Genomic DNA, 27,504 nt, shown 5'->3' with positions numbered 1-27,504 from the left:
TGCACATGGTTCATGTAAGTAAATCCCCTAACATGACACAGACTTTCATAAAGAAGCTTTAACTGGAGAAAGGGCACAGAAGTGGAAGCCATGGATTTGGACATAGTCACCTTCCTAGGAAGAGGAAGTTAATGTGGGTCCCATTAAGCTGTATGCAAGACTTAAAACTTCCACACACTCCCTACACTTCCCGAGGCAATGGATGTTAGGGATGTTTGGTGAGTCTATTGCTAGGGCTCTCCACACAGCTCAGCACTGGCAGCAACAGCACATTTGACAGGACAGAGGGAGAAATTAGCAGAACCCATCATCTGGCTCTGAGAGCTACATCTGCAGAATAAAGGGAGAGAGAACAACTCAGAACACTAAGATAGATGTGAAGGTCTTACCTACAGATGATACAAGTGCAAAAACTTCCAGCATCACATCACAGTACTCAAGTCTCTGAGCCTCATCAAGGAGCCCCCATTCCGCCTGAGAGAAGGTAATGGCCAGGTCCTCAAAGTTGGAGACAATTCATTCCATCATCAGATTCTCTCCTAGGATTTTACATTTGTCATACTCCCCACACTCCACATTCATCTGCTCCCTCTTCATCAGAGAAGATACCAGGCCATGGTCCGATCAAAGTTACTCTCTGCTTATATTCCTACTGATACTGTGTTTTCCCAGAACACTAAAGGCCAATGAGCAAATAGAAGATACCTGAACTCTAGGCCTCACATGTAGACCACACTGCCTGTTGTCAGTAAGTGGTTGTCATGAACATAGGGAGGGAGAGATGTGGGTCATAAAAAGAGTGTGAGTTATTTTTTTTTCTTAAAGTATTACAAAGAGTATTACCCATGTCTCCTTTTTTCTCCCCCTTGACATTCCCCCAGCTCCCCACACCCCCAAGTGTCTTGTGTCCATTAGTTATTCTCATATGCATGCATATAAGTCCTTCGGTTGATCTCCTATCCGCCCACTGTAGTTTGACATTCCACTCAATGCTGCTCTGCCTCTGTATCCATTTTTGTTCATCAGTCTATAATGGTCCTTATTATTCACAAATGAGTGAGTTCATGTGGTATTTTTCTCAGCTTCCCAGGGGCTGTCTCAGTCTCACAGGGGCCATCTCAGCCTCACAGGGGCCATACCAGCCTCACAAGGGCCGTCTCAGCCTCACAGGGGCCGCCTCAACCTCACAGGGGCCATTGCAAGCTCACTGTGGCCATCTCAACCTCACCGGGGCCGTCTTGACCTCACCAGGGCCGATTCAACCTCACCGGGGCCGTCTCAACCTCACTGGGGCTGTCCCAGCCGCACCAGGGCCGTGCCAGCCTCACCAGGGCCATCCCAGCCTCACAGGGGCCGTCTCAACCTCACATGGGCCGTTTTGACCTCACCGGGGTCATTTCAGCCTCACCGGGGCCGTTTCAACCTCACCGGGGCCGTCTTGATCCCACCTGGGCCATCTCGACCTCACTGGTGCCATCTCGACCTCACCGGAGCCATCTCAGCCTCACCGAGGCCGTCCCAGCCTCACCAGGGCCGTCCCAACCTCACAGGGGCCGTCCCAACCTCACAGGGGCCGTTTCAGCCTCACTGGGCCCGTTTCAACCTCACCGGGGCTGTTTCAACCTCACTAGGACCGTCTCAACCCCAACAGGGCCGCCCCACCCCCAACAGGGCTGTCTCAGCCCCACGGGGGCTGTCCCAGCAACACGAAGTCTCGCACCCTGTCCTTTGTTGGGTGGCTCCCCGCTGGACAAAATCTCCAGGCGTTCCTGGTGGCTGGATATCTGGTATGCTTGCTTGGATTTTGTTTTCTACCAAGTGCACAGACTGTCTGTCTGTTGTCTCCCAGCGTCCCATGTGAGACTGGATCTGGTGGACCTGCCTGTGCATTTGCTGGTACAGCGGTTCCACGTTGCTGGCCCAGCCGGATCTGGCTCCAGCTTCCTCCAAACCTAATTCTGCTTCTTGAGTGTGTCCCTTATGTATGTGAGTTGAAATCTGCATTCTGCTGGGCTGGGCTGCAAAAGCGCCGGTGGTTCTCTTTGTGCCACTAGCACAGCTTGGGTGGGAATGTAAATTGTGTAGGGCGGGATCCCCGGGAATCACCAGGGCAGAGCAAGGGGCAATGGCGTCTCCGTGACTCCTCGCCTCTCCGAGACTCCACGTCTCGTGTCCCTGAGTGCCGGCGAGCAGCTCCGTGAGACAGCCACTCTCACTCTCCGGCCCATTGCAAAGCCATCCCGCCTCTCCCCGCAGGGGTCTGGAACCTCAGGATCCCTCCCCAAACAAGCTCAGTGGGTTTGAGAGTCTGTATCCCCTTCTGATTGAAAAAAACTGCGCATCCAGTTGCAGCCAGCCTGGCGCGCGACTCCGCACCTCTGTTCTTGGCAAATCACCAGGGCGGGGCCAAGGGCAATGGCATCTCCATGCCTCCTCGCCTCTCCGCAACTCAGCGTCTCATGTCCCCGAGTGCTGGCGAGCAGCTCCGTGAGACAGCCACTCTCGCTCTCCAGCCCCTTGCAAGGCCATCCCTCCTCTCCCCATAGGGGTCTGGGACCTCAGAATTCCACCCCAAACCAGCTCAGTGGACTCGAGAGTCTGCAACCCCTTCCGATTGAAAAAAACTGTGCATCCAGTTGCAGTCCGCCTGGCGCGCGACTCCGTACCTCCGTTCTTGGAGCCTCTGCACAACCTACTCAGTCTCAATGCTCTTTCTTTCCTTCCAGTTGTAGAGCTTCCACTGGGCCAGCTTTCCCATGGTTCTGAATGATAACTGTTTATTTTATAGTTGGTAGTCTCGATGCTGTTGTGGGAGGCAGCACGCACAGGTCTGTACCTTACGCCGCCATCTTGGTTCTCCCAAGAGTGTGAGTTATTTGACACTGGTCTTGTCAGTCACTAACCTTCTGGTCTCCCAGATTCTCCCTCTCAGACCGTGAAAAACACGGCATCACACCTTGTCCTTCTGATTATTATCCCAAGGTGCGGAGGCCATCACTTTGCACTCCTGCTGAACATAATTCTTTGAAGCACATGTCTCCCACACAGCTTCATTCAAAGATAACACAAATATGCTGTGATGAGCATAATAATCAGCTTCTTTTCCAAAATTCTAATTCACCGGCTCTGTAATATATTTCTCTCTTACCCTTTTTTCCCCAGGCCAGTGGAAATTTTCAAGACCAAGTCACACTAATGCACACTATTGTATTCCTACTGATCACTGTATCTGCCCTCAACAACAGGCAGGTGTACACAACTCTGACACCTAAGCTCTGGACCTGGCATGTAGCACCACAACACCTCTCTTTTCAGGCAATTACCCTAAAAGTCACCTAACTGTATGATCCAGACACCACCAAAAATGGACTCACCTTTCATTTGCTCTTATGTCAATGGCAGGACCCAATGGCCATGAATTCACGCTCCCTCTCCAAGTGCACATAACTCTCTACTACACCTCTCTCACACCTGCACTCCCAAAGCCCCAGCCCCCATAGTCATCTCCTTGGCCTCTTATTATTACTCAGCATATGTGGTCCAGAGAATGCTTGCCAAATTCAAGCAGAATCAAGTACTTCCTAGACTCTGATAGTCCACAGACATCAGGACTCAAGGCTGTCCTGCTATGAAGGCCTCTCTCCATGACTGTTTATTCCTTCAACTTCATCTATGGAGAACCACAATCAGATCTCAAATACCCAGAGCCCATCTCCCCTGGTGCTACACTTGCTGTCCCTTCACCAGTCACAGCCAACATCTCTCCACTTAACTGTCACTCAAATCCCAGCCCCGATGGCCCTTGCACCATGCTTAGTGAGTCTCACAGATAAACACTCATGCCTCTAAGCTAATCCACAAGACTGACTGCAACACCCCAGGCCACACAAAGGGCCATAATAATATCTTAGTGAGTGTTTAGATAACTAAATATGTACCAACCCTAGTTTCATCTTGTTTGAATTACTCTTCAGCCTCCAATTCATCTCATGTCCACTCATCTTTTAAAAGTCTTGGCCACTGGGAAACCAATATCTCTCTCCAACACTCTACATGACCTTCTGTCCCTTTGCTGTGTTGTGACACCCACCTCCTACAAACAGGGGCCCCAGCAGGAAAGCCAGACCTCAGGCTCACACTGCCCGATCTGAGCAACTACTACCATTATCATCCTGACCATGATTCCCTATGTTAAAGTGATCCACTGCCCTGAATGATGTGGCTCAGTTGGTTGAGCATCTACATGCACTGAGAGGTTCCAGGTAATAGTCCTGGTTAGGTCAGATGGCTGGGTTGAAGGCTGGACCCCACCAGGTGTTGTGCAGGAGGCTACTGATCCTTGTTTCTTGCAAACTGATGTTTCTCTGTCTCTCTCCTCCTCCTTCCTTTCTATGTCTAAAATAAATAAAAGTTTTTAAAAAAAATACAAAAAGATACATACCGATTCTGAACCAGCTTAGTCTTCACAACAAGCCTTTGCACTTCCTGGTACCTAAACCTGAAAGGACCCGACCCCACCCCCCCCCACCCTATCTCATCCACTGGTTGCCAAAAACAGGTCCACTTCATAAAGCCCTAATCATGGCCTTAGGATTCTGGGCTGACTCTGTCCGAAGTCCCCAGGTCCAAGGGATAGAAGAGTGGCTGGACAGTCCCAGGACATCACTATGTCAGAAGCCACAAGAGTGTGAGGCCTTGACATAAGATCCATAATCCAGTACCCCTAAGTGATTCTGCTTTTGCAGGAATCTGTGAAAACTAAAGGTCTGTTGAGAGTCTGTCAATCACCAGCAAGATCCTTGGGCTCAGGATGCCCAGTACCCTTGCCCAGCGACAGGGCCAGGTGATGCCTACATTACCTCAAGGCTCAATCCTCAGTGCACACACTTTCCAGTTACCCTATCATTTATAGTACTTCTTCCTGTCCTTTAACTGCTGTCCTCTTCCTACTTATCTGTTCTTCCTCTGAACAGTTTTAGGAAAAGATGAGAACCCTATCTCAGACAATTTCCATCTTTTGTTCACAACCATTGATGGCCCCAGTGTCCTGAGACTGACAGTATAACTCCAAACACAAACCTTTGCAACATCTTCTTTGTTGCCTTTAGGCACAAAACAGCCTGGTTCCCAGAATCCTCCCTGCTCAGTCAACCCATTGCCCTCTTTCCCCATCACACCCTGTGTCACCCATGAGGGACTCACTCTTCTGAACGCTGCAACCTGGGCTGCAGGACCTGAGAGCCCCTGCACCTGAGGAAGCGTGTTATCCACACTGCATAAAAACAGCCCCCTAGAATGCATCCTCAAAAACTGGGATAAGTTTGACTCACAGACCTTAAAGAAATAGCCCCTGATTTCTCTCTGCCCTCAGGTTTAGACTCAATATCAACCAGAGAATAGTAAAAGCTAGCCCCAGAGGGAAGTTTCAATCTTTTCAGTAGAAAAATGGGAAATAGTTAAAAGTCCCATATGTCCAAACTTTCTTTTTTTAAAAATATATTTTATTGATTTTTATTCAGAGAGGAAGGGAAAGGGATAGAGAGTTAGAAACATCGATCAGCTGCTTCCTGCACACCCACCACTGGGGATGTGCCCGCAACCAAGGTACATGCCCTTGACCGAAATCGAACCCGGGACCCTTCAGTCCGCAGGCTGACGCTTTATCCACTGAGCCAAACTGCCTAGGGCTGTCCAGACTTTCTTTACTCTAAGGACAAGCTAGAGGCAGGCGGGAAACAGCAAACTTAGTCCTTTGCTTCTGGCAATAACAACCCAAAGTCCACTGAGGGAAAAGGCAGAGGCTGCATCCCTGCCCAGAGCTGAGCCAACCTTAATTTGCCCCAAGACAGATGAAGGGTCTGGTCATACTTTAACCCAGATCCCCTTCTTACCCTGAGACATAGGACAAATTAAAAATAATTTAGTAAAATTCTCAGAAGACCATGACAAATATATTGAGGTCTCCCAAAACCTCATTCAAGCATTTGACCTCCCATATAGAGACATCATGCTCATACTAAACCTGACCCTCTCAGCTGCTGAAAAGTAAGGTCCTGAAACTGAGAGGTGGAAAAGAAAACACTGCCAGTTCTGTATTATTGAAGGCCTCAGACATACTAAAACAAAGCTTGTTAATTACTCTAAATTAACCACGGCTAATCAAGGGGCTAACAAAAACCCCTTGGCCTTTTTGGAAGGCTCAGTGAGGCTTTGGTTAAGCATACCAACATTACCCCAGATTCAGAATTGGGACAACTAATTTTAAAGGACAAATTTATCACTCAGGCTATCCCAGACATCAGGTTACAAGAATTGGCTATTAGTCCCAAGAGTACTTTAAAGAATCTCCTGCAAGGTGCCACTTCTGTGTTCCATAATAGAGACCAGAAGGGGGAAAAAAGGTGTCACAACACAGCAAAGGAGAAGCCAGGCCAAAACCAAGGCTCTTTGTGGCGTGCTTCGGGGGTAGGAGCCCCAGTCAGAGCCTGGAGGTGAATGGTCAGTCTGGTCATCTGCTACGACTGTAGACAGGTTGGACTTATACACTGGAGCTGCCCCAAGGAGTATGGTAGACCCCTGAAGCCCTACCTTTCCTATCAAGGAAATCCCTGGAAGTTGGACTGTCTCAGGAGATAGAGGTCCCTTGGAGCAGGGCTAGTGACCCAGCTGGCCCAACAGGACTGACGGGGCCCGGGGTCTCCCAACCTGGCTCCTCAGACTGCCACCTCCACCCAGGGGCCCCGGTTAGCCTGATAGTGGGGGGCAAGGAAATTAACTTCCTCCCCAATGCTTCAGCCACCTTCTCTGTACTCCTCCCAAACCCTGGTAAATCATCCTCAGAGGCTGTAGCCATTACAGGCATGTCTGGGAAGCCAATAAAGATATATTTTTCTCAGCCATTATAAATTGTTCCTTTCACATGCCTTCCTGACCCTGCAGGAAGCCTCATATCCACAACAGAGACTATATCTTCTCAACCCTGGGGCTCAAGAAGGACTCAATAGTCTAACAGGCCATCTATTTCAGAAGCCCAAGGTTTATTGAAATGTTGTTATACTGAAGAATAGTAACCTCCATCTCGTGTAAAAACTACTGTTTGAAATTTTAACCCTGCTATTTTGGATTCTGTAAACACTTGCTTGCTTAAATAATAGGGAAAATAAGACTACTCCCATTCCAGAGAGGCCAGAAACTATGCCCCAGACAGAGCTGTCAGTGCTGGCACCAGGCCAGGCCTTGGGATATGGTCTCAGGGCCCCTTCCCAGCACACAGGAATTCTTTCTCAGAAGGTCCGGAAGTCTCATTCCAAATTTGGAAGACAAAGAGCTGGAAAAAGTATAAATAGGAAAGACTTCCTCCATGTGGGACCCAGAATTTGACAGAGATATTCTGCTCTCAGCCCGCTAGCGTAATAAAAGACTCCAAATTAATTTGACTTATTAAGGCCTCTCCTGTTGGCTCGCTGAATTACAATATAACAATACTCCTTATAATACCCCCATCTTAGGGGTACAAGAGCCTAACAGAGGAGGAGGACTAGTTCAGGACTTATAACTAGTAAATAAGGCAGTGATTCCTATGCATTCAATTGTTCCTAATCCTTATGCTTCACATGCTTAGATTCCAGAGGACACAAAGTGGTTTATAGTACTAGATCTCAAGGATGACTTTTTCTGAATACCCCTGTCTCCTAACTCACAATCCCTTTTGGCCTTTGAAGATCCCAATAATCAAAGCAGTCAGCTAACATGGACAGTGCTGGCCCAGGATTTTTGGGAATAGCCCTCATTTATGTGGGCAGGCCTTTAAACAACTCAAAAAGTCCTTTCACAGGCACCAGCTTTAAGTCTCCCAACAGGTCAGCAGCATCGACTCCTAGATTCATCTGTTTTGAGTAAGCCTTGAATGCAAATACAGGAGAAGGATGAAGCTGCATTACCATCAACTGAATCACCGAATTCCTATTTGTGCGAGCCTCTAGAGCAGCGGTCGCCAACCGGTGGTCTGTGGACCACCGGCGGTCCGTGATGTCCGAAAGGTTGGTGACGACTGCTATACAGTACCTGGAGCTTCTCTTTTGAAGGGGTCCTGAAGAGTTAATGAGTGCCAGATAAGTAACACACTCTGGTATTTCTAGATAATCAGTGTTTTTATCTTTTTAATAATTCTTTTTTTTTAAATGTATTTTATTGATTTTTTACAGAGAGGAAGGGAGAGAGATAGAGAGTTAGAAACATCGATCAGCTGCCTCCTGCACATCTCCCACTGGGGATGTGCCCACAACCCAGGTACATGCCCTTGACCGGAATAGAACCTGGGACCTTTCAGTCCGCAGGCTGACGCTCTATCCACTGAGCCAAACCGGTTTCGGCTAATAATTCTTATTCTGTCTTTTTATAAGTGTCACCTGAACCCTGGGCTGATACTTGGAAGAAGACTTCTCTGCCCTTGCTGGGACCCAGAAACACCATAAGATGCTCCTACTTAGAGCGGTTTTTCTGTATCTCTGGTGTAGCAACTTTCTCACCCATACTGGCTCCCCAAATCCCTAACTCCTGAATATATTATAAGCAGCCCAATTCAGGGTCAGATAATCTCAAATTGGACATACATCTCCCACATCCCTTTCAGAGTAAAATGTGCTAAATCTTAGTCTATAAGACACCTCATGCTACCACTACCACGAACAAGACCAGAACCACTTCTCAAGCCTCTACAGATTTTTATTCACAGAGAAGCCCTTGACTGAGCAGGGCAAAGTCTGTGCCATGAATATCACTTCTTGCTGTAAGCAGCTCAGCTAAAAGGAAGGCCTCATAGCCTCTTGCCCCAGAAGTCTGGGCACCAATTAAAGATATAATGCCATCCCTACTGGCTAGCTCCCCTTCTCAGACCTTGGTTTATAGTGTTTTTATAAAAAATATTATTATTACTCATCTTCAACTATTGCCTGTTTATGTTTCATATCCTCCCATTTAGAAGCTCTAAAGCTATGAATGGTCCTCCACATGGAACTGCAAATGGAGACAGCTACATCCATCTTTCGTGGACCCTTAGAGCACCCACTTCCGATGGGACCCTGACTGCCGCCCCCAAACTACGACCCCTTTGCCAGCAGGAATCAGCTAGACAGACTGGAGTGCCCTGTCTCCTATGGCATTTGGGATTTCCTAGCCAGAGGAGGGACTGAAATAGATATTTTAGGGGTGAAATAGGCAGGTTGGCTCCCAGTATGCTTTGTGTTCTACCAGGACCCCTGAATTTTGGGGCTCGCCGTATTTTTACAATTTGGGGGCATGTACTGAATACTGTTTGTTGTTAAAGGGGGAAATTGGATCCCTTTCCCGAGGAGGTGCACCTCGCTGCCAAGTTGTGGCGGCATTGGTGAGAAGGGACAGCCATTACCCCTGGGCTGACTATGAGCTCGGGATTGAGAGTCCACCAGCAATGCATGAAGGCCTCAAGCAAGACCCGTGGCAATCAGGTAACCTCATGCATAAACCAAGGTAGGAAATTGGACTGAGTACTACTTTGGTGATTGGGTATCCTTGGAGGTCGGATATACATGACTGGGATGTGTCTTGGACATAAAGCGAGTGTGGAATTCTGATCTGTGATTCTGTTCTCCTGCAAGGGAAGTAGCCAGAGAGGGATGAAGCAGATCTTGGGGAGAACAAGAAACGTCCAACATGGGGGGCTGAGTACACAGTCACAAAGGGCCTGCGGAGGATGGGAAACAGAAATTCTAGGCCTAGGGAATACATTCCCCCAAAATAGAGCACTGGAGAGAATGCTGAGATTCTAGGGAGGGGCAGTTCCTGAACCAGGGACAGAAGACATTGTTCTGCTTTAGTGGTTCTTAATGCAGGTGATTCTGTGGTGTAAACTTTTAGTGTATTGTGCGCACCTGTATGAGTGTTTGTTGACGTTTTGTGTCTCTGTTGTTTGATTAATTTGTTTAAAGATGGGGCAAGTCCCGCTTTGGGGAAACCCATTTATGTGTGGTGAGGCTGAATACATGACAGAGACTGCAGGAAAGTCCCAGCAGCTGCCAAGAATTTTTTATCTTGGGGACTCTTCCTGCTCTCCCTCTCAGAATGTTAGCCACCAGAAACTCTTAGCTAGTGAGATTTCTGTCTGTGTGTCTGTAATGTAATGTTGACTTTCTATCTTTTAGGGACTTTAGTTTGCTCTTCCCCGGTTTATGAATACAGGGACAAAAATTACATAAGGAAGTAAGCTATGCAGGCTGGGTTGGGCAACAAGGTTAATGCTTCCATGATAATAGGCAGTTCTTGAATGAGAATGAACCACATTCCAAGGGTGACTTCCAGGTCCTGGGGGCATATGACTCCCAGCCAGGTTGATGTGTCCTTTCTTGGAACAGAAAGTGCAATCATGGTTAAGAGCATAATTAATATTTCCCGTAACTATAACTAGTTCCCAATGTTCTGTTTTCCCCCCAAACACTGGGAAGAACAGATCTGCAGAAATACCCTCTAGCAGGGAAGTGGGGGCACTCCTGTTCTTATAGAGAAATATAAAGTAGTAGTTTCACATTGAGTTATCACTCTTACAAAATTGGTCAAGAAAATGTTTTAGGTAATAATTGACTTTAAAATCTCGAAGTTGTTAAGATATAATAAATACATGCAACTAAAATGAAGGATTTATGATAAAGTTTTTCAGTAATAATTATAAATATCTATAATAATAAAAGCATAATATGAAAATCAACCTAATGACCAAACAGCAGAATGACCAGTTGGACCACCTTCCCAACAATCACACTATGACACCCACTGGCACCAGGCCAGCCTAGGCAGGTGTGATGTGATTGGTCGGGGGCCCTGCCATCGCCCCACAGAGGGAGGCCCAGGCCACCCTCTGCAGGACAATCGATGGGGGGGCTCTGCGATCGATTGCCCCAAAGAGGGAGGCCCAGGCCACCCAGCCAGTGGCTACATAGGGAGGCCCAGGCCACCTGGCTGGTGGTGATGTGGTGGGTGGGGCCTCACTCTGAGAGGCAATCGATCTGGGGGGCCCATGATCGACTGCCCCACAGAGGGAAGCCCAGGCCAGCAAAGCGATCACACCCCATGCCTATCGCCCGCAGAGGGAGGCGACCAGTGGTGGGGGAGATGGGGTAGCGCTGCACAGATGGCAAGCAGTGGCAGCAGTGGGGGCAGGGCCAGCTGCCGGCAGCTAGGGGAAGAAAAGCCTCGATAGGCCCTGATCGCCAGCCAGCCCTAGGGACCCTACTCATACACGGATATCATGTACCGGGCCTCTAGATTTAGTAATAAACTTATCATTGCCGTTTCCATTTCCTCTTTGATCCAAATGTTATTTAGGACAATTCTTTTTATAAAATATATATATTTATTGATTTCAGAGAGAAAGGGAGAGATAGAAACATAAATAATGAGAGAGAATCATGCATCGGCTGCTTCCTTCACACCCCACACTGGGGATCAAGCATGTGTCCTGACCAGGAATCAAACCATGACCTCCTGGTTCATAGGTCGATGCTCAACCACTTAGCAGTGCTGACTGGGCAAGGGACAATACTTTAAAAAAAAATTCTGGTAGTTTAATTATGTCTATTCATTGTATATTAAACTCTAGACTTGAGGTACTATCTATATATAATTTATAAGGCTAAGTGACTGACCGACGGACCAACCAGCAGGTACGTATGACGTGTACTAGCAATTTAGAAATAAATGTTGACTTGTGCATGCACAATACATATAAAGTTCTCGCTGGCACCAATTGCGTGTGTGTTTTAATGTTATAATAGTCTATTATATATACTATTTTGACATAATTTTTCACAGTAATGTTATTACTACACAAATCTTTCTTCTAATTAATATTATTTAAATGTGTATGAATCTGTGCACTAGGCCACTAGTTATGAAATCACCTGTTGAAATTTCTTTTTCTTAAATAGGAAGATCACCTTTACTACCTTGGAGAAAAACCAGCACATTAACACCCTCTAACCCCTCAAGTTCAAAGGCATCCCCCCCAGACCCTGCTCCCCTTCCCATCCCCACACCACACACCACACCCAGAGTGCCCTAAAAGTTTTAATGTGTTAAGTTCTTAATTTTTGAAATGACATTCTTAATACAAACCTCTTTAATTTTTAAATCTTTATTGTTGAAAGTATAGCATAGGTCCCCCTTACCCCATTAACCTATTCCAGCCTGCTCCTGCCACCCCACCCCGCAACCAGGCCCTCACCACCCTGTTGTCTGTGTCCATGGGTTATGAATATATACCTATGAGTTCATTGATTGATCTCTTCCCTCCCCCTCCCCCCCAACCTCTCATTCCCTCTGAGGTTTGATAGTCTGTTCGATGCTTCTATGTCTCTGGGTCTATTTTTGTTCATCAGTTTGTGTTGTTCATTAGAGTTCACATATAAGTGAGATCATATGATACTTATCTTTCTCTGACTGGCTTATATTGGTTAGCATAATGCTCTCCAGATCCATCCATGCTGTTGCCAATGGTAAGAGTTCCTTCTTTTTTACAGCAGCATATTCCATTGGGTAGATGTACCACTGTTTTTTAACCCACTCATCTGCTGATAGGCAATTGGGCTGTTTCCAAATCTTAGCTATTGTAAATTGTGCTGTATATATTCTTCCTGATTGTGTTTCTGATTTCTTGGGATATATTCCTGTAAGTGGGATTACTGGGTCAAATAGGAGTTCCATTTTTTGTTTTTTGAGGAAACTCCCTGTTTTCCACAGTGGCTACACCAGTCTGCATTCCCACCAGCAGTGTACCAGAGTTCCATTTTCTCCACTTCTTTGACAACACTCATCATTTGCTCTCTCTATATAAAAGGCTAAGTGACTGACTGTCCATCCAACCAGCTGGTACATATGACGCACACTGGCAATTTAAAAATAAACATTGACTCATGCATGTGCGATACATATAGAACTTTCCCTTGATGATGGTAGCCATTCTGACAGGTATGAGATGATACCTCACTGTCATTTTGATTTGCATCTCACTCATGACTAGTGACTTTCACCATTTTTTTCATATATCTCTTGGCTTTCTGTATATCCATTTGGAGAAGTGTCTATTTAGGTCATATGCCCATTTTTTAATTGGATTGTTTGTGTTCCTTTTGTTAACTTGTATGAGTTCCCTATATATTTTGGGGATTAACTCTTTTCAGATGTATCGTTGACAAATATGTTCTTCCATGTAATGCGCACTCTTGTTGTGCTGATGGTTTCTTTTGTTGTGCAGAAGCGTTTTATTTTCATGTAGTCCCATTTGTTTATTGTCCACTTAGTTTCCATTGTCCTAAGAGATATATTGGTAAACATATTGCTATGAGAGATGTCTGAGATTTTGGAGCCTATGATTTCTTCTAGGACTTTTATGGTTTCATGTCTTACATTTAAGTCTTTTAATCATTTTGAGTTTATTATTGTGTATGGTATGAAGTTGGTGGTCTACTTCCTTTTTTTAAATGTACCTGTCCAATTTCCCCAACAGCATTTATTGAAGAGACCATCTTGACTCCATTGTATGCTCTTGCCTCCCTTGTCAAATACTGAGCATAGTGGCTTGGTTCTCTATTTTGTTCCACTGAACTATATGTGTGTTCCCGTGCTACTACCAGGTTGTTTTGATTACAATGGCTTTGTAGTATACCTTGATAACTTATATTGTGATTCCTCCAACTTTGTTTTTCTCTTTTGAGATTTATGCAGCTTTTTTTTTTTTGTTCAATGTAAATTTTTAGAGTTTTTGTTCTAGGTCTGTGAAATATATCTTTGGTATTTTAATAGGAATGGCATTGAATCTGTAGATTGCTTGGGGTAATAGGGACATTTTAATGATGTTGATTCTACAAATCCATGAATACAGTATATTTTTCCACTTGTTTATATCTTCCTCTATCTCTATTTTCAATGTCCTCTAGTTTTCAGAGCACAGGTCTTTTACCTCTTTAGTTGGGTTTATTCCTAAGTATCTTGATTTTTTGTTGTTGTTGTTGCAATGGTAAATGAGATTTTTTAAAAATTTTCTCTTTCTGAGAGTTCACTTTCAGTGTACAAAAATGCCATGGATTTCTGTGTGCTAATTTTGTATCCTGCTACATTTATGAATTTACTTATTAAGTCTAGATTTTTCATTGAGTCTTAAGAGTTTTTTTATGTACAGTATCATGTCTTCTGCAAATGAAAGTTTTACTTCTTCCTTTTCAATTTGGATGCCTTTTATTCCTTCTTATCTGATTGCTATGGCCAGGACTTCCAGAACTATGTTGAACAAGAGTGGTGAAAGCAGATATTCTGTCTTGTTCCTATCCTTAGGGGAAATGGTTTTACTTTTTGCACACTGAGTATGATGATGGTTGTAGGTTTGTCATATATGGCCTTCATTATATTGAGGTATGTTCCCTCTAATCCCACTTTGCTGAGAGTTTTATCAAAATTGGGTGTTGGATTTTTGTCTAATGCCTTTTCTGCATCTATTGATACGATCATGAGGTTTTTGTCATGCAATCTATTTGAGCTGTAATATATTTATTCATTTGCAAATATTGTACCAGCTTTGCATCCCTAGAATCCCACTTGGTCATGATATGGCCTTCTTTAGCTCTTGTTATGGCCTCCACTTTGAAGTCTATTTTGTCAGATATAAGTATTGCTGCCCCAGTTTTTTTTCTTTCATTTCTATTTCCCTGAAAATATTGTTTTTAATTAAATCTTTATTGTTCGGATTATTACAGTTGTTCCTCTTTTTTTCCCCCATAGCTCTCCTCCACCCAGTTCCCACCCAACCCTCCGCCCTCACCCCCCCCCCATCCTCATCCATAGGTGCACGATTTTTGTCCAGACTCTTCCCGCATCCCCCACACCCCTTTCCCCCCAAAGAATAGTCAGTCCATTCCCTTTCTATGCCCCTGATTCTATTATAATCACCAGTTCATTCTGTTCATCAGATTCTTTATTCACTTGATTTTTAGATTCACTTGTTGATAGATGTGTATTTGTTGATCATAATTTGTATCTATACCTTTTTCTTCTTCTTCCTCTTCTTAAAGGGTACCTTTCAGCATTTAATGTAATACTGGTTTGGTGGTGATGAACTCCTTTAGCTTTTCCTTATCTGTGAAGCTCTTTATCTGACCTTCAATTCTGAATGATAGCTTTGCTGGATAAAGTAATCTTGGTTGTAGGTTCTTGGCATTCATCACTTGGAATATTTCTTGCCACTCCCTTCTGGCCTGCAAAGTTTCTGTTGAGAAATGAGCTGACAGTCATATGGGTACTCCCTTGTAGATAACTGTCTTTCTCTTGCTGCTTCTAGGATTCTCTCTTTGTCTTTTGCTCTTGGCATTTTAATTATGATGTGTCTTGGTGTGGTCCTCTTTGGATTCCTTTTGTTTGGGGTTCTCTGCGCTTCCTGGACTTGGAAGTCTATTTCTTTCACCAGGTAGGGGAAGTTTTCTGTCATTATTTCTTCAAATAGGTTTTCAATATCTTGCTCTCTCTCTTCTTCTGGCACCCCTATAATTTGTATGTTGGTACCCTTGAAGCTGTCCCAGAAGCTCCTTACACTATCTTTGTATTTTTGGATTCTTATTTTATTTTGCTTTTCCAGTTGGGTGTTTTTTGCTTCTTTATATTTCAAATCTTTGACTTGATTCTTGTGATCCTCTAGTCTGCTGTTGGAACTCTGCATAATATCCTTTATTTCAGTCAGTGTATGCTTAATTTCTAGTTGGTCCTTTTTCATAACCTCGAGGGCTTCACTAGATTTCTTGAGGGTCTCACTACATTTATTGGTGGTCTCACCAGTCTTTTTGAGGGTCTTACTGAATTTATCGGCAGTTTCTAGAAAGTTCTTGAAAAACCTTAAAAGTGTGGTTTTGAACTCTATATCCAGTCATTTGCTTTCCTCCATTTCTGTCATTTGTGACCTGTTTCTTTGTCTCCGCATTTTTTTATGATTTCCTGTGTTGGTAGAGTGGCTTTCTGTGCTAGCTGTCCTATAGGGCCCAGTGACTCAGCCTCCCCAATTACCTGAGATGGACACTCTTGGTGCACCCCTTTGTGGGCTTTGTGCACAGTCTTGTTGTAGTTAAGCCTTGATTGTTGTAGGTATCACTGGGAGGAATTGACCTTCAGGCCAATTGGCTGTGAGAGTCAGCTGTGTCTACAGTGGGAGAACTTCTGTGCTGAAGACACCCTTATGAGGCAAGACTAGCTTCAGTGTGGCTTTGTTGCTTACTGAGTCTGCCCCCTGAGTGTGTCCCTTATGGATCTGAGAAGTTGTAATTGGATGGTCCCACTCTGACCACTGGACACACTGGCTATTGGATCTAAGGAGGTGCTAATTTAGCCTCTGCCTGAGGCTACCCAGCAGGAGCTACGAAGAGATCTTCAGATTCCCCTTCCTTGTTTGGGGTTTGGAGGTGCCCAAATGAGGCCCAGCTGTGAAGCAATGCAAGCTGTTGTGGGGCCTTGGACCTTTTCTTGGAAGTTCTGGGTCTGTCTGGCCCAGCTGCAGTTTGTTAGGTAATTTTCAGATTGCAAAGGGCCAGGGCATTCATATGCAAAAGCTTCTGCCACAGCTTGAGTTGGGCGGGGTCTCAGGGAATCAACAGGGCAGAGCAAGCAGCTATGGCTGATCCTCAGCCCTGCCCTAAGGGGCCCTATGTCTCAGTGTCCCAGTAATCGCTGCAAGCACTTTTGAGAGAAAGCTGCCCTCGAGTTCCGAGTTTTGCCCACTGCCAGACAGTCCAGAGCAGTTGGGAACTTGTGACTCCCTCCCGATTCAAAAAGACAGTCACATCCTCAGTTGCCAGCCCTTGCCGCTTGCGCTTCTATACCTCTGCACTTCCGCACCTCCTTAGTCTCAGTGTGCTTTTCTCTTTCGTTCTAGTTGTAGAATTTCCACTTAGCCAGCCTTCCTGTGGTTCTGGATGATGTCCGTTTTGTCTTTTAGTTGTATTTTTGAATTTGTTGTGGGAGGCAGCAATTTCCGGTGTTTACCTATGCTGCCATCTTGGTTTTTCTCCAAAAATATTTTTTTCTATCCCTTAACTTTCAATCTGTGTGAGTCCTTTGTTCTGAGGTAGGTCACTTGTAGACAGCATATACGTGTCATGTTTCCTTATCCATTCAGCTAACCAGTGTCTTTTGTTTATAGCATTTAATGCATGTATGTTTAAGGTTATTATTGACAGGTATTTGTTTGTTGCATCTTTTATTCTTTTTGCCTGTGTTCTTTCTTCCCTTTCTATTTCTTTCTACAGCAGTGCCTTTAGCATTTCTTGCATTGCTGGCTTGGTGATGGTAAACTCTATTAGGCTTGTTTTGTTTGTTTGTCTGTGAATCTGATTTCACCTTCAGTTTTTAACAATAGCCTTGCTGTATAGAGTATTCTTGGATTCAGTTTCTTGCTTTGCATCACTTTGTATACTTTATTGCATTCCATTCAGGCCTTATGTGTGTCTGTTGAGAAATCAGTTGATCATCTAATGAGAGATCCCTTTTACGTAACTCTGTCTCTCTATGGCAGCCTTTAAGATTCTTACTTTTTTGTTGATTTTTCCCAATTTAAGTATGATTTGTCTTGGTGGCAGTCTTTTTTGAGTTCATTTTCTTTGGGACACTCTGTGCTTCTTGGGTTTGTGTGACTTGTTTTCCACTGAAAGTTTGAGAAATTTTCTTTCATTATTTTTTCTAACTGGTTTTCTATTCCTTGCTCAGCTTCCCCTCCTTCTGGCAATCCTATCATGTGGATTCGCTGTTTGTTATTTTTCATTTTGTGTTGTCCTGAATTTCCTTAGACTCTCCTCCTGATTTATTTATTTTTTCTAGTTGTTGCACTACTTGCATGTTGTTGTTTTTCTTTCTACCTTGCCTTCTGACTTGCTGATTGGGTCCTCAGCTTCTTCCAATTTACCATTGAAACCTACCTTTTGTTCCTGACTGTATCTATGTCATTCTTCATTTCCTCTGGATTCTTACAAATGTTATTTAATTTCTAATTCAGACATTTGAGGATCCTTATTACCATTACTGTGAATTCATTCTCTGAAAAATTGCTTGACTCCACTTAATTTAGCTCCTTTTTTGGAGCTTCCTTTATTCTTTAATTTGAGGGTTGTTGCTTTGTATCCCCATTTTTCCTGTTCCTTCGTAACTGATTCTATGTATTAGATCAAACTGGTATGCCACAGATTTTTTGAATTAGTCTCATGTAGTATATGTTTTGTAGGATCCAGTGGTGCACTCTCTCAGGTCACCAGGGCTGGATATTCTAGGAAGGCAACCTACTTGAAACATTTAGGTTCTTCTGATGTAATTGGGTCTTCAATGTTATTGTCCATTTTGTAAAGGGAATCTTCGCTCAGGGTATCTGATTAGGTGGCATGCTCCCTACCTCACTGTGTCAACCGCTGTGGAGGCACAGAGCCATCCACACAGAATACAACAGGGCAAGAAACAAAACAGAAGGAACAGAACACGAATGTACATGAGACACCTATAATCCCAATAAAAGTGACCACCAGAGAAGAGAGAATTAGCAAAGAGAAAAGAGAGCAAGAATGGTAAGAGAGGAGAGAAAGAAAGATGGAAAGAAAGAAAGAAAGAAAGAAAGAAAGAAAGAAAGAAAGAAAGAAAGAAAGAAAGTCAAATAAACCAAAGGGCATAACAAGAAATACCCAGGGGGAAAAAATGAAGATGGCAGAATCTGTAAGATGCAGAGCACAATTAGAGAAATAAACGTTAAGGAATTGGATAAATAGGGTAAAGACCACTGTAAAGAATAGAGGATGGAGAAAATAAATGAGAAGACAAGCAGAAAAATTTAAAAAATGAAATACATTTTTCTGAAAAGGAAATCAGAGGACAGAGCAGATAGGCCTAAATTTAGGAAGTGAAATAAGTTTTAAAAGATTAGGGGAAGAAATAGCAAGAGAAAAAAGAAAAAAAGTGTAATGAAGAAAAAGAAAAGGGGAAATGGAGTAGGAGCAGGAAGAGGAAATTAGATATATGAATAAAGAGAGACTAGAATAACACATCATTAAAGCAGATAAAGAAGATCCACTTTTAAAAAGTGGGAAAAAGAAAGGACATAGAAAAACTAAAACGGGTAAAGGAAAAGAAAGATGGAAGAAAAAAAAACAAGGAAGAAAAAGGTGCAAAAAATAAGATAAAAAATAAAAATAATAAAAATACAAAAATAAAAAAGTGAAATGTCGTTCGGTCACTTCATTTGAGTTTTAATGCCCAATGACTGCTGATTTAGGGCCCCACTCTTCTGTTCTAATAATTCTGGGCTTCCTGTTAGGCATTGAGGTACTGGCCACTGTCAGTCACTGTCTTTTGGCTTTTAGCTCCCTGCTTGAAGCTCAAATCAATCCACAGGTCCTCTGCTTGTGTCTGTCTCCACAGGCCTTGGCTGCAAGCAGGCAGGGCCAATCTGCCCTCTTTGCCTGTCTGCCAGCTGTCAGTCTTATCACTCAATCATTTGTTTCTGATAGGGTTTTAGGTGGGGTTGGTGCTTTTTGATTTCAGGGAATAAGATGTATGTTGTTTTTCCAGACCCAGAGCTACTTCTCTATGAGTGTCCCAAAATATTACTCTGGCCTTGGTTGGTCAGAGATCCTTGTATTAAAACCAATGGGGTTCCTGGAGTTTTTATCAGTCTGGTTCCCAGAATAGCAGGCAGACTGGCCCCTCTTCCAATCAAGTCACTGAGGACTCTTTAGAACTCTTCAGACCTGGGAGGTTGGCCACTGCCTTTGTTTGCTCTGTAAAGCTAAAAATGCAGGAAGGGTGTAGCAGGCTGTGTTACTTGCCTTGAGACTACTGGGAGGGGCTAGCTCTTCTGGGGAGAAATGGCCATTCAGGTTTGGAACCTTAAGAATGTCCCAATACTCCTGGCCACGGCTCCCTGCCCTGCTTCCCTCCTCAGCCTCTCCTCAGGCGCCTGAAGTCTGTGCCTCTCTTCCTGCTCCAAAACCTCAGTTGAGTGTTTGCAATTGAAAAGTCCTGTGTTCTGGGTTTAGAGAATAAAAGCAAAGACAAGGAAAAACAACAAGGAAACTGCGGGTTTGTCTCCCCCCAGCACCGCACTGTTCCAGCCGCCTTTCCTGGAGCAGGCTTTTGCTGCTGTGGTCTTGCGTCCAGATTCCCTGGCAGCCAGCCACCTTATGGCTTCTTATTTTCACAGTGTGATGTTATGCCTGTCCGCGTCTTTGGTGTAATGATGCTTTCTCCTCACCCTCTTGGTTCACTGGCTGGCTGTCCCTCTCAAGCCCACTTACCAGTTCTTGCCATTCTCCCAGCATCCTCTGACCTTCCTTGCTGTACACTGCCTCCTCGGCTGCATCTAATTTGTTAATTCAAGGAGGATATTCTTCGATTTAGTTTTTTTCCAGCCTGGCACTGGGTTGCGTTGCATGACACTTCTGCCTATTTGACTGTCTTTTTTTTTTTTTTTTTTTTTACCACTTTCTGATCTTTACTATTGAAACCAGCCAGTGACCTCCCTATAGCTCCCAAATGAACAGGGCATGCTCCCTGCAGGCCCCCACCTGGAGCATGCTGTATGTTCTCAGACTTCCTCAGGGAAGACCCCACGGACCAACCCAGTTTTCACCTTCCCCATTAGCTGCTGTCACTTGTCACAGCCACCCAGGTCCATTCTTTGTGGGCTGTCCTCCACTAGAACGCCAGTCCCCAAGAACAGGGGACTCTGTATTTAGGGTGTCTGAAACAGTTGACCTCAACAGTGTCCATAGCCTCTGTCTTGATTTGTCTCAGCTATGCCCTCCCATGGCTGCTGACCCTCCATCTAGCCTGATTTAAGTTCTCATTCCTACAGCCTTCCCTCAGCCCATCCACTCAAGGAACCTGGCCTATGAGCTGGCAGAAACATGTTCAAACACCCTGTCCAAGGCACCCAGTCTCTCTGCTCCCTCAACCACACCCCCCAGCAGCACACTATTCCCCAGAATCCAGGAACTATCAGCTCATTTCAGGAGCAAGGGTCTTCTATGCACAGGCAAAATTTAGGGAAGGGGGCATACCAACCACAACCCATCTTCCAAATGTGGAATTATATTGAGACCAAGCCTCTCCTGAACACTTGCATTGCAGACCGCTCTCACCATTGAAAATACACACCACCATATCCTGCAGAATCCATGCTACCTCCAGGACTGGCTGGGTGAGGGGTGGGGGAGGGGCGTGCTTTATTTTTAATAAAATCAAAGTGGAAAATAATCCCCAAAATGCAAAAACAGAAACTCAAAAGGGTCTCAGGGGTGTGAGTGGACTGGCCCAAGGCAGGATTCCCAAAGGTGAACTGATTTGGGGGCCCACAGCAGCAAGGGGCTTCTCCCAAATACAGAAGTAGGTTCATTTGCAGCAGGCCAGGTACCTGGGGGATGTGGAAGAGCAGGCTGGAGACACCTCTTGATAAGAGACTGAAGAACACTGGCCAGCACCTCTCAGGCAAACACAGAAGCCAAACCCCTCCCAGTGTCTTGCCTGGGGCTCCTCTCTGCCAAACCCTGGGAATGACACAGTGTGCCCATCTGCAGTGGGAACATCCCAGGCAAAGGCTAGAAAGAGTGAGGAAAGGTGGGTTTTGCAGGCAGAGGGCCCATCTCAGGGGACCAGGGTGAATGTTTGGGTTTTTTTGGTAATCCTCATCTGAGGATATTTTTCCATTGATTTTTAGAGTGTGCAAGGGAAGGGGAAGAGGAAGATAGAGATTGAGAGAGAAATCAATATGAGAGAGACAAAAAATTAGATGCCTCACATATTGCCCCATAGGGGCTGGGATCAAACCTGCAAATTAAAACCACAAAGTCATGCAATCTCTCTTTCAAGGCCTTGGGCAGCAATACACTATAAGCCAATATTAATCAAAGAGTGATTTTCTAGCATTATGCTCTCCTTCCAGCGATTCTCAAACTGGGGGTCGCGACCCCTAAAAATACATCCTGCATATCAGATATTTACATTACAGTTCATAACAAAATTACAGTTATGAAGTAGCAACGAAAATAATTTTATGGTTGGGGGTCACCACAACATGAGAAACTGTATTAAAGGGTTGCGGCATTAGGAAGGTTGAGAACTACTGCGATAGATCACAATTGTGCTTGAAAATCATTCCTGGAAGGGAAATATCCATAAAATTAAAGGAACAAAAGAAAAATCACCTTTATTAGAAGATCATAAACCGGAACGAAGGACAGAAAACAGTTTGCAGATTGGTGAATTAGAACCTGAACAATTCATTACAGCATAATGGGAGAACAACAATGTCCCTGAAACAGGCAGCACTTCTTAGCTGAGGATGGGTGCCCTTAATGAATCCTGGGTCAGGTGCATTACCTCATCAGAGAGAAAGGAATGAAGATCCCATCAAGAGCTGGAGTAACCATAATGTTCTCAAGCACAAGTGAGAACACAGAATACATTTTCCCTGAGTCCACAGGGGTTGGGAATGACATACTCTTCACGTGAGCCAGGCGGTAGAGGTGAAATCTCTTCAGCCACAAATCAATCGGATAGTAGACATGGGCGTGTTACCAAATGTAATGCAGCTCTTTCAAACCTCAGTTGTACTGGAAACTTATGAGGAATCTAGTAGAGTATATGTTCCATTAAAAAGCGTTAAAATTCAGGAAAATAGGTCCTAAAGAGTCTCCTTCAGTGTTGTTATTCTAAGTGAGAAAAATAAAACTTTCCATGCACATTTAACACTTCTCTCCAGTGTGAACTCTAAGCTGTGCAGTTAGGTGAGCACTTTGAAGAATGGACATCCCACCATGTCTACATTGATACGGCTTTTCTCCAGTGTGAACTTAGTGGTCTTGTTTGAGATAAGACTTATAACTGAAGGACTTCCCACAATCACTGCACTCATATGGCTTCTCTCCACTGTGACCTCTGAGGTGTAAAGTGAGGTGATTACTTCGACAAAAGGACATCCCACATTGTGTACACTCAGATGGCTTTTCTCCAGTGTGAACTCTATGGTGTTTAATGAGTTTAGTTTTTTCACTGAAGAACTTCCCACAATCGGTAGACTCAGAGGGCTTTTCTCCAGTATAAACTCTCTGGTGTTTAATGAGTTTAGTTTTTGCACTGAAGAACTTTCCACAATCAGTACATTCATAGGGCTTTTCCCCAGTGTGAACTGTGTGGTGTTTAATGAGTATAGTTCTTATACTGAAAACTTCCCACATTCAATACACTCATAGGGCTTCTCTCCAGTGTGAACTCTGTGGTGGTGAGGTGAAACCTTCAATGAAAGAACATCCCACATTCTCTACACAAATACGGCATCTCTCCAGTGTGAACTCTGTAGTTGTTAATGAACATAGCTCTTTCTCTGAAGAACTTCCCACATTCAGTACACTCATACGGCTTTTCTCCACTGTGAACTATATGATGTCTAGTGAGGTAAGCCCTTTGACAAAAGGACATCCCACATTTTCTACACTCATAGAGCTTTTCTCCCGTGTGAACTCTCTTCTGTAAAATGAGGTTAAAGATCCGTTTAAAAACTATACTAAATTTGTTACACGCGTAAATCAGTTCTCCAGAACAGACACCCTGACACTGAACAGCTTTCAGGTTGTGGCTGGAAGCATTTTCACATTCACCCCACTGGTGATGACTTTTTCCATCAAGAAATTCCTGTGAGCCCTAGCTGATTTGGCTCAGTGGATAGAGACTGAAGAATCCCAGGTTCGATTCCAGTCAAGGGCACATGCCTGGGTTGTGGGCTCGAACCCCAGTGGGGGGCTTGCAGGAGGTGGCCAATCAATGATTCCCTCTCATCATTTATGTTTCTATCTCTCTCCCTCTCCCTTCCTCTCCAAAATCAATTTTAAAAATTGTATTTCTTTAAAAAAATTTTTTGTGTGAAATATCATTGGCACAGTGTAATTCTTTAGTGTTGAGAGTGGCCTGGTACTGGAGAAGCTCTGAGTTGGATTGCTAGTCTTCCCCAACCTCCCTGATGGTTGAAGGCACCAAAGATGCATAAAAGCTGTAACTACTCACAAAGGAGACCCTGTAAATAGCTTGTTTCCAAGACTTCTCTCCGCATTCACACCTCTGTTGCTGGTGAGGGTTAGCACTGAAACAGAAGTCTCCAACACATGCATTACTATAGGAGGCTTTCTGTTCAAAGTATGCTGCATGTGACTCAGTCAAATGCAAAATATCTTTTAACACAGAGAAACACAGCTTACACAGAAGTGTCTCTAGGTGGCTGGAGCTCTCCTAGAAGACCTAACCTGTGATTCTCCTTGTACAGATACACTCTGATCAGAATAGGCCTCCTCATCATCCATTTTATGCTAACAACCTGAAAAGTGAGAAATGGTGAGGAAATGAAGGTTGAATGTGCTGACAAGGGGAAATCCCATTGCAAAAGTATGTTACATATCACACATTGGTTCACTGCAATTGTCTGAAAATAAGAGATGTGCAGGAAGGGTTAATAAGAGGCTCTCTTGACTTTCTGAGGTAATGAGGATCACAAAACAGGGAGACAACAACAGAAATATGACGCAAACACCGCAAGCACCAAATGGATTAGAATATGGATCTCCAGAAAATCCTTCAACTAACAGCGTTCAGCATGGTTTGTCTGCTATGGGGGTGAGCTGTCTAAGAGGTTGTTTAGGTCTTACTCCAAGTAAAATTCAATAAAGGAATAGCTGGTTTCGAGGACTGCTAAGTACGTATGTGCACCTGATAACACATGTGCAAGTCAATGTTGCAGAATATTGCAGAGGCAGCAGTGCAGAGGAACAGGTGATGAAGAGGTGAGAACTCAACACTGGGGAAGTACAACACAGCTTGCTATAGTATTCAGGGAAGAGAATATTACAAACAATTGAATGAGGACCTTACAGGAACAGTCCATGGTTCATGTAAGTAAAGACTATAACATGGTACAGGTTGACACAAAGAACCTTTACCTAGACAAAGAGTGTAGAAGTTGAAGCCATGCATGTGGACACTTGTCAGCCTCCCATGAGGAGAAAGTGCAAGCTGGGACCCATTAAGCTCAATGCAAGACTCCTGATTCTGTGACACTTCTTGTACTTTTTTTTTTAAAATATATTTTATTGATTTTTTACAGAGAGGAAGGGAGAGGAACAGAGAGCCAGAAACATCGACCAGCTGCCTTCTGCACACCCCCCACTGGGGATGCGCCCGCAACCAAGGCACATGCCCCTGACCGGAATCGAACCCGGGACCTCCCAGTCCACAGGCCGACGCTCTATCCACCGAGCCAAACTGGTTTGGCCTTCTTGTACTTTTTGAGGTAATGGGTGTTAGGGATGTTCATGGAGTCCTTTACTCAGGACTCTCCATCCAGCTCACTTCTGGCAGCCATAGCACATTTGACAGGACAGTGCGGGAAATTAGCAGAGACCATGTTCTGGCTGTGGGAGAGAGCAAGCTATGGCTGAGGAATAAAGGAAAAGAGGTCATCACCTCAGGACATTGGGAGAACGTGAAGGTCTTACCCACAGATGTCACAAGTGCAAAAACTTCCAGCATCGCATCGCAGTATAGAAGTCTCTGAGACTCATCAAGTAGGTCCCATTCCTCCTGAGAAAAGGCAATGGCCACATCCTCAAAGTTCATATCCTGTCAAAATGGGGACAGTACAGCCCATGATCAGATTCACTCCTATGATTGTAAGTCTGTCATACTCCCCACCCTCCACACCCATCTGCTCTCTCCACTACACATCAGAGAAAATACCAGGCCTTGATCCCATGAAAGCCACTGTCTTCTTATATTCCTACTGATATTTTGTCTTCCCACAAAAATAAAGGCAGCTGAGCAGATAGAGCACACCTGAGCTCGGGAGGCTCCCATGTACGCCACACTGACTCTTATCAATAGAGTGGGTGTCAAAATCATAGGTTAAAGAGAGATGCTGGCCATAAAGAAAGAGTAAGTGATTTGATACTGGTCTTGTCAGGCAATACCCTCGTAGTCCCTCAGATTGTTTCTTAAAGACACCAAATACATGGCATCACACTTCACTCTCTTGACTCCAATCCCAAGGTGCTGAGGCCATCACTTTGCACTACCTACTGCACATAGTTCTTTGAACAACACTTCTCTCACTCAGCTTCATTCCCAGAAGCACAAATTCAAAGGTAATGCAAATTTGCTGTGGCAAAGACACATTGTTTCCTAATCAACTTCTTTACCAAAATTATAGTTCACCACCTCCATAATCCATTTCCCCTTACCCTACTCCCTTACCCATGCCAGTGGAGATTTTGAAGCCTGGGTAACACTGATGTGTACTATCTCATTCCTATCAACCAGTGTGTCACCCCCAACAACAAAAGGCAGATGGCTAGTTAAATCGCACCTAAGCTCTGTACCTAGAATGTAGCACCAAAACAAAAGGACATTCGGTGTATCGGTGTATCGGCCTGGGGCCGATTTTGGCACTCAAGCTTCCCTCTTTATCAGCAATTATAAAAGTCACCTCATTGGATCATCCAGACACCAACAGAAATGGATTCTGCCGTCATTCACTCTTATGTCTATGTCAGGGTGCTGTGGCCATAAATTCACATTCCCTCTCCAAGTGCACATCACTCTTTACCACACCTCTCTCACACATGCACTCCCACAGCCCCAGCTCCCAGTCCTCTCTTTGGCCTCTTACTTATTACTCAGCATGTGTTGTCCAGAGAATGCTTGCAAACATCTCTCACTTAACCATCACTCAATTCCCAACCCCAATGGCCCTCTGCACCATGCCCAGTGAGTCTCACAAGTGACCACTCAAGCCTCTAAGCTAATCCACAAGATTGACTGTAACTTCCCACATACAGGCCACACCAAGGGTCACATCAAAATCCTGGTGAATATTTAGAGAAGTTAATATGTACCAGGCCTAGTCTCATCTTGTTTGAGTAACTCTTCAGCCTCCAATTCACCTCAGGTCCACTCATCTTTTAAAGGCCTTGGCCACTGCAAAACAATGATCTCTCCCCAACACTCTACAGGACAAGTTCTGTCTCTTTGCTGTGTTGTGACATCCACCTCCCACTAACAGTGGCCCCAGCAGGAAAGCTAGTCCTCAGGCTCACACTGTCCCTTCTGAGCTACTACTACCTTTACCAACCTGACCATGATTTCCTATATTAAAGTAACCTACAGTCTTGGCTGTGTCTCAGTTGGTTGAGCATTGACCCATGCACTGGTGAGGTCAATGTTTGGTTGAGGGCTGGATCCACAGTAGGAGTTGTATAGGCATCAACTGATCCTTGTTTCTTGCACGTCACTGTTTCTCTATTTCTTTTCCTCTCCCTTCCTTTCTACATCTAAAATCAACATACACACATACACACACACACACACACACACACACACACACACATACATATCATACCTGCCGGTTCGTGAATTAGCTCACTCTTC

General features: G+C 44.5%; 1 protein-coding gene across 3 annotated transcripts in view; it reads right to left on the bottom strand.

Annotated features, from left to right (window-relative positions):
• Positions 1-27,504, bottom strand: part of LOC138998350 (zinc finger protein 416-like) — a 118,607-nt gene that overhangs the window by 6,699 nt on the left and 84,404 nt on the right. For 2 of the 3 annotated variants that reach the window (XM_070400424.1, XM_070400422.1), the window contains one exon: positions 25,578-25,701. In XM_070400424.1, the coding sequence (XP_070256525.1) occupies positions 25,578-25,698 (121 nt within the window). In that variant the 5' untranslated portion in view covers positions 25,699-25,701. Of the gene's footprint in view, positions 1-25,161; positions 25,494-25,577; positions 25,702-27,504 lie in introns of those variants that run through there. The other variant, XR_011469142.1, reaches the window with a different exon arrangement.

This window comes from Myotis yumanensis, unplaced genomic scaffold (genome assembly GCF_028538775.1).
Source record: "Myotis yumanensis isolate MYYU_CA2020_CCGP unplaced genomic scaffold, mMyoYum1.0.hap1 SCAF_20, whole genome shotgun sequence".
Classification (NCBI taxonomy): Eukaryota; Metazoa; Chordata; class Mammalia; order Chiroptera; family Vespertilionidae; genus Myotis; species Myotis yumanensis.
This window is presented reverse-complemented; position numbering and strand designations above follow the sequence as displayed.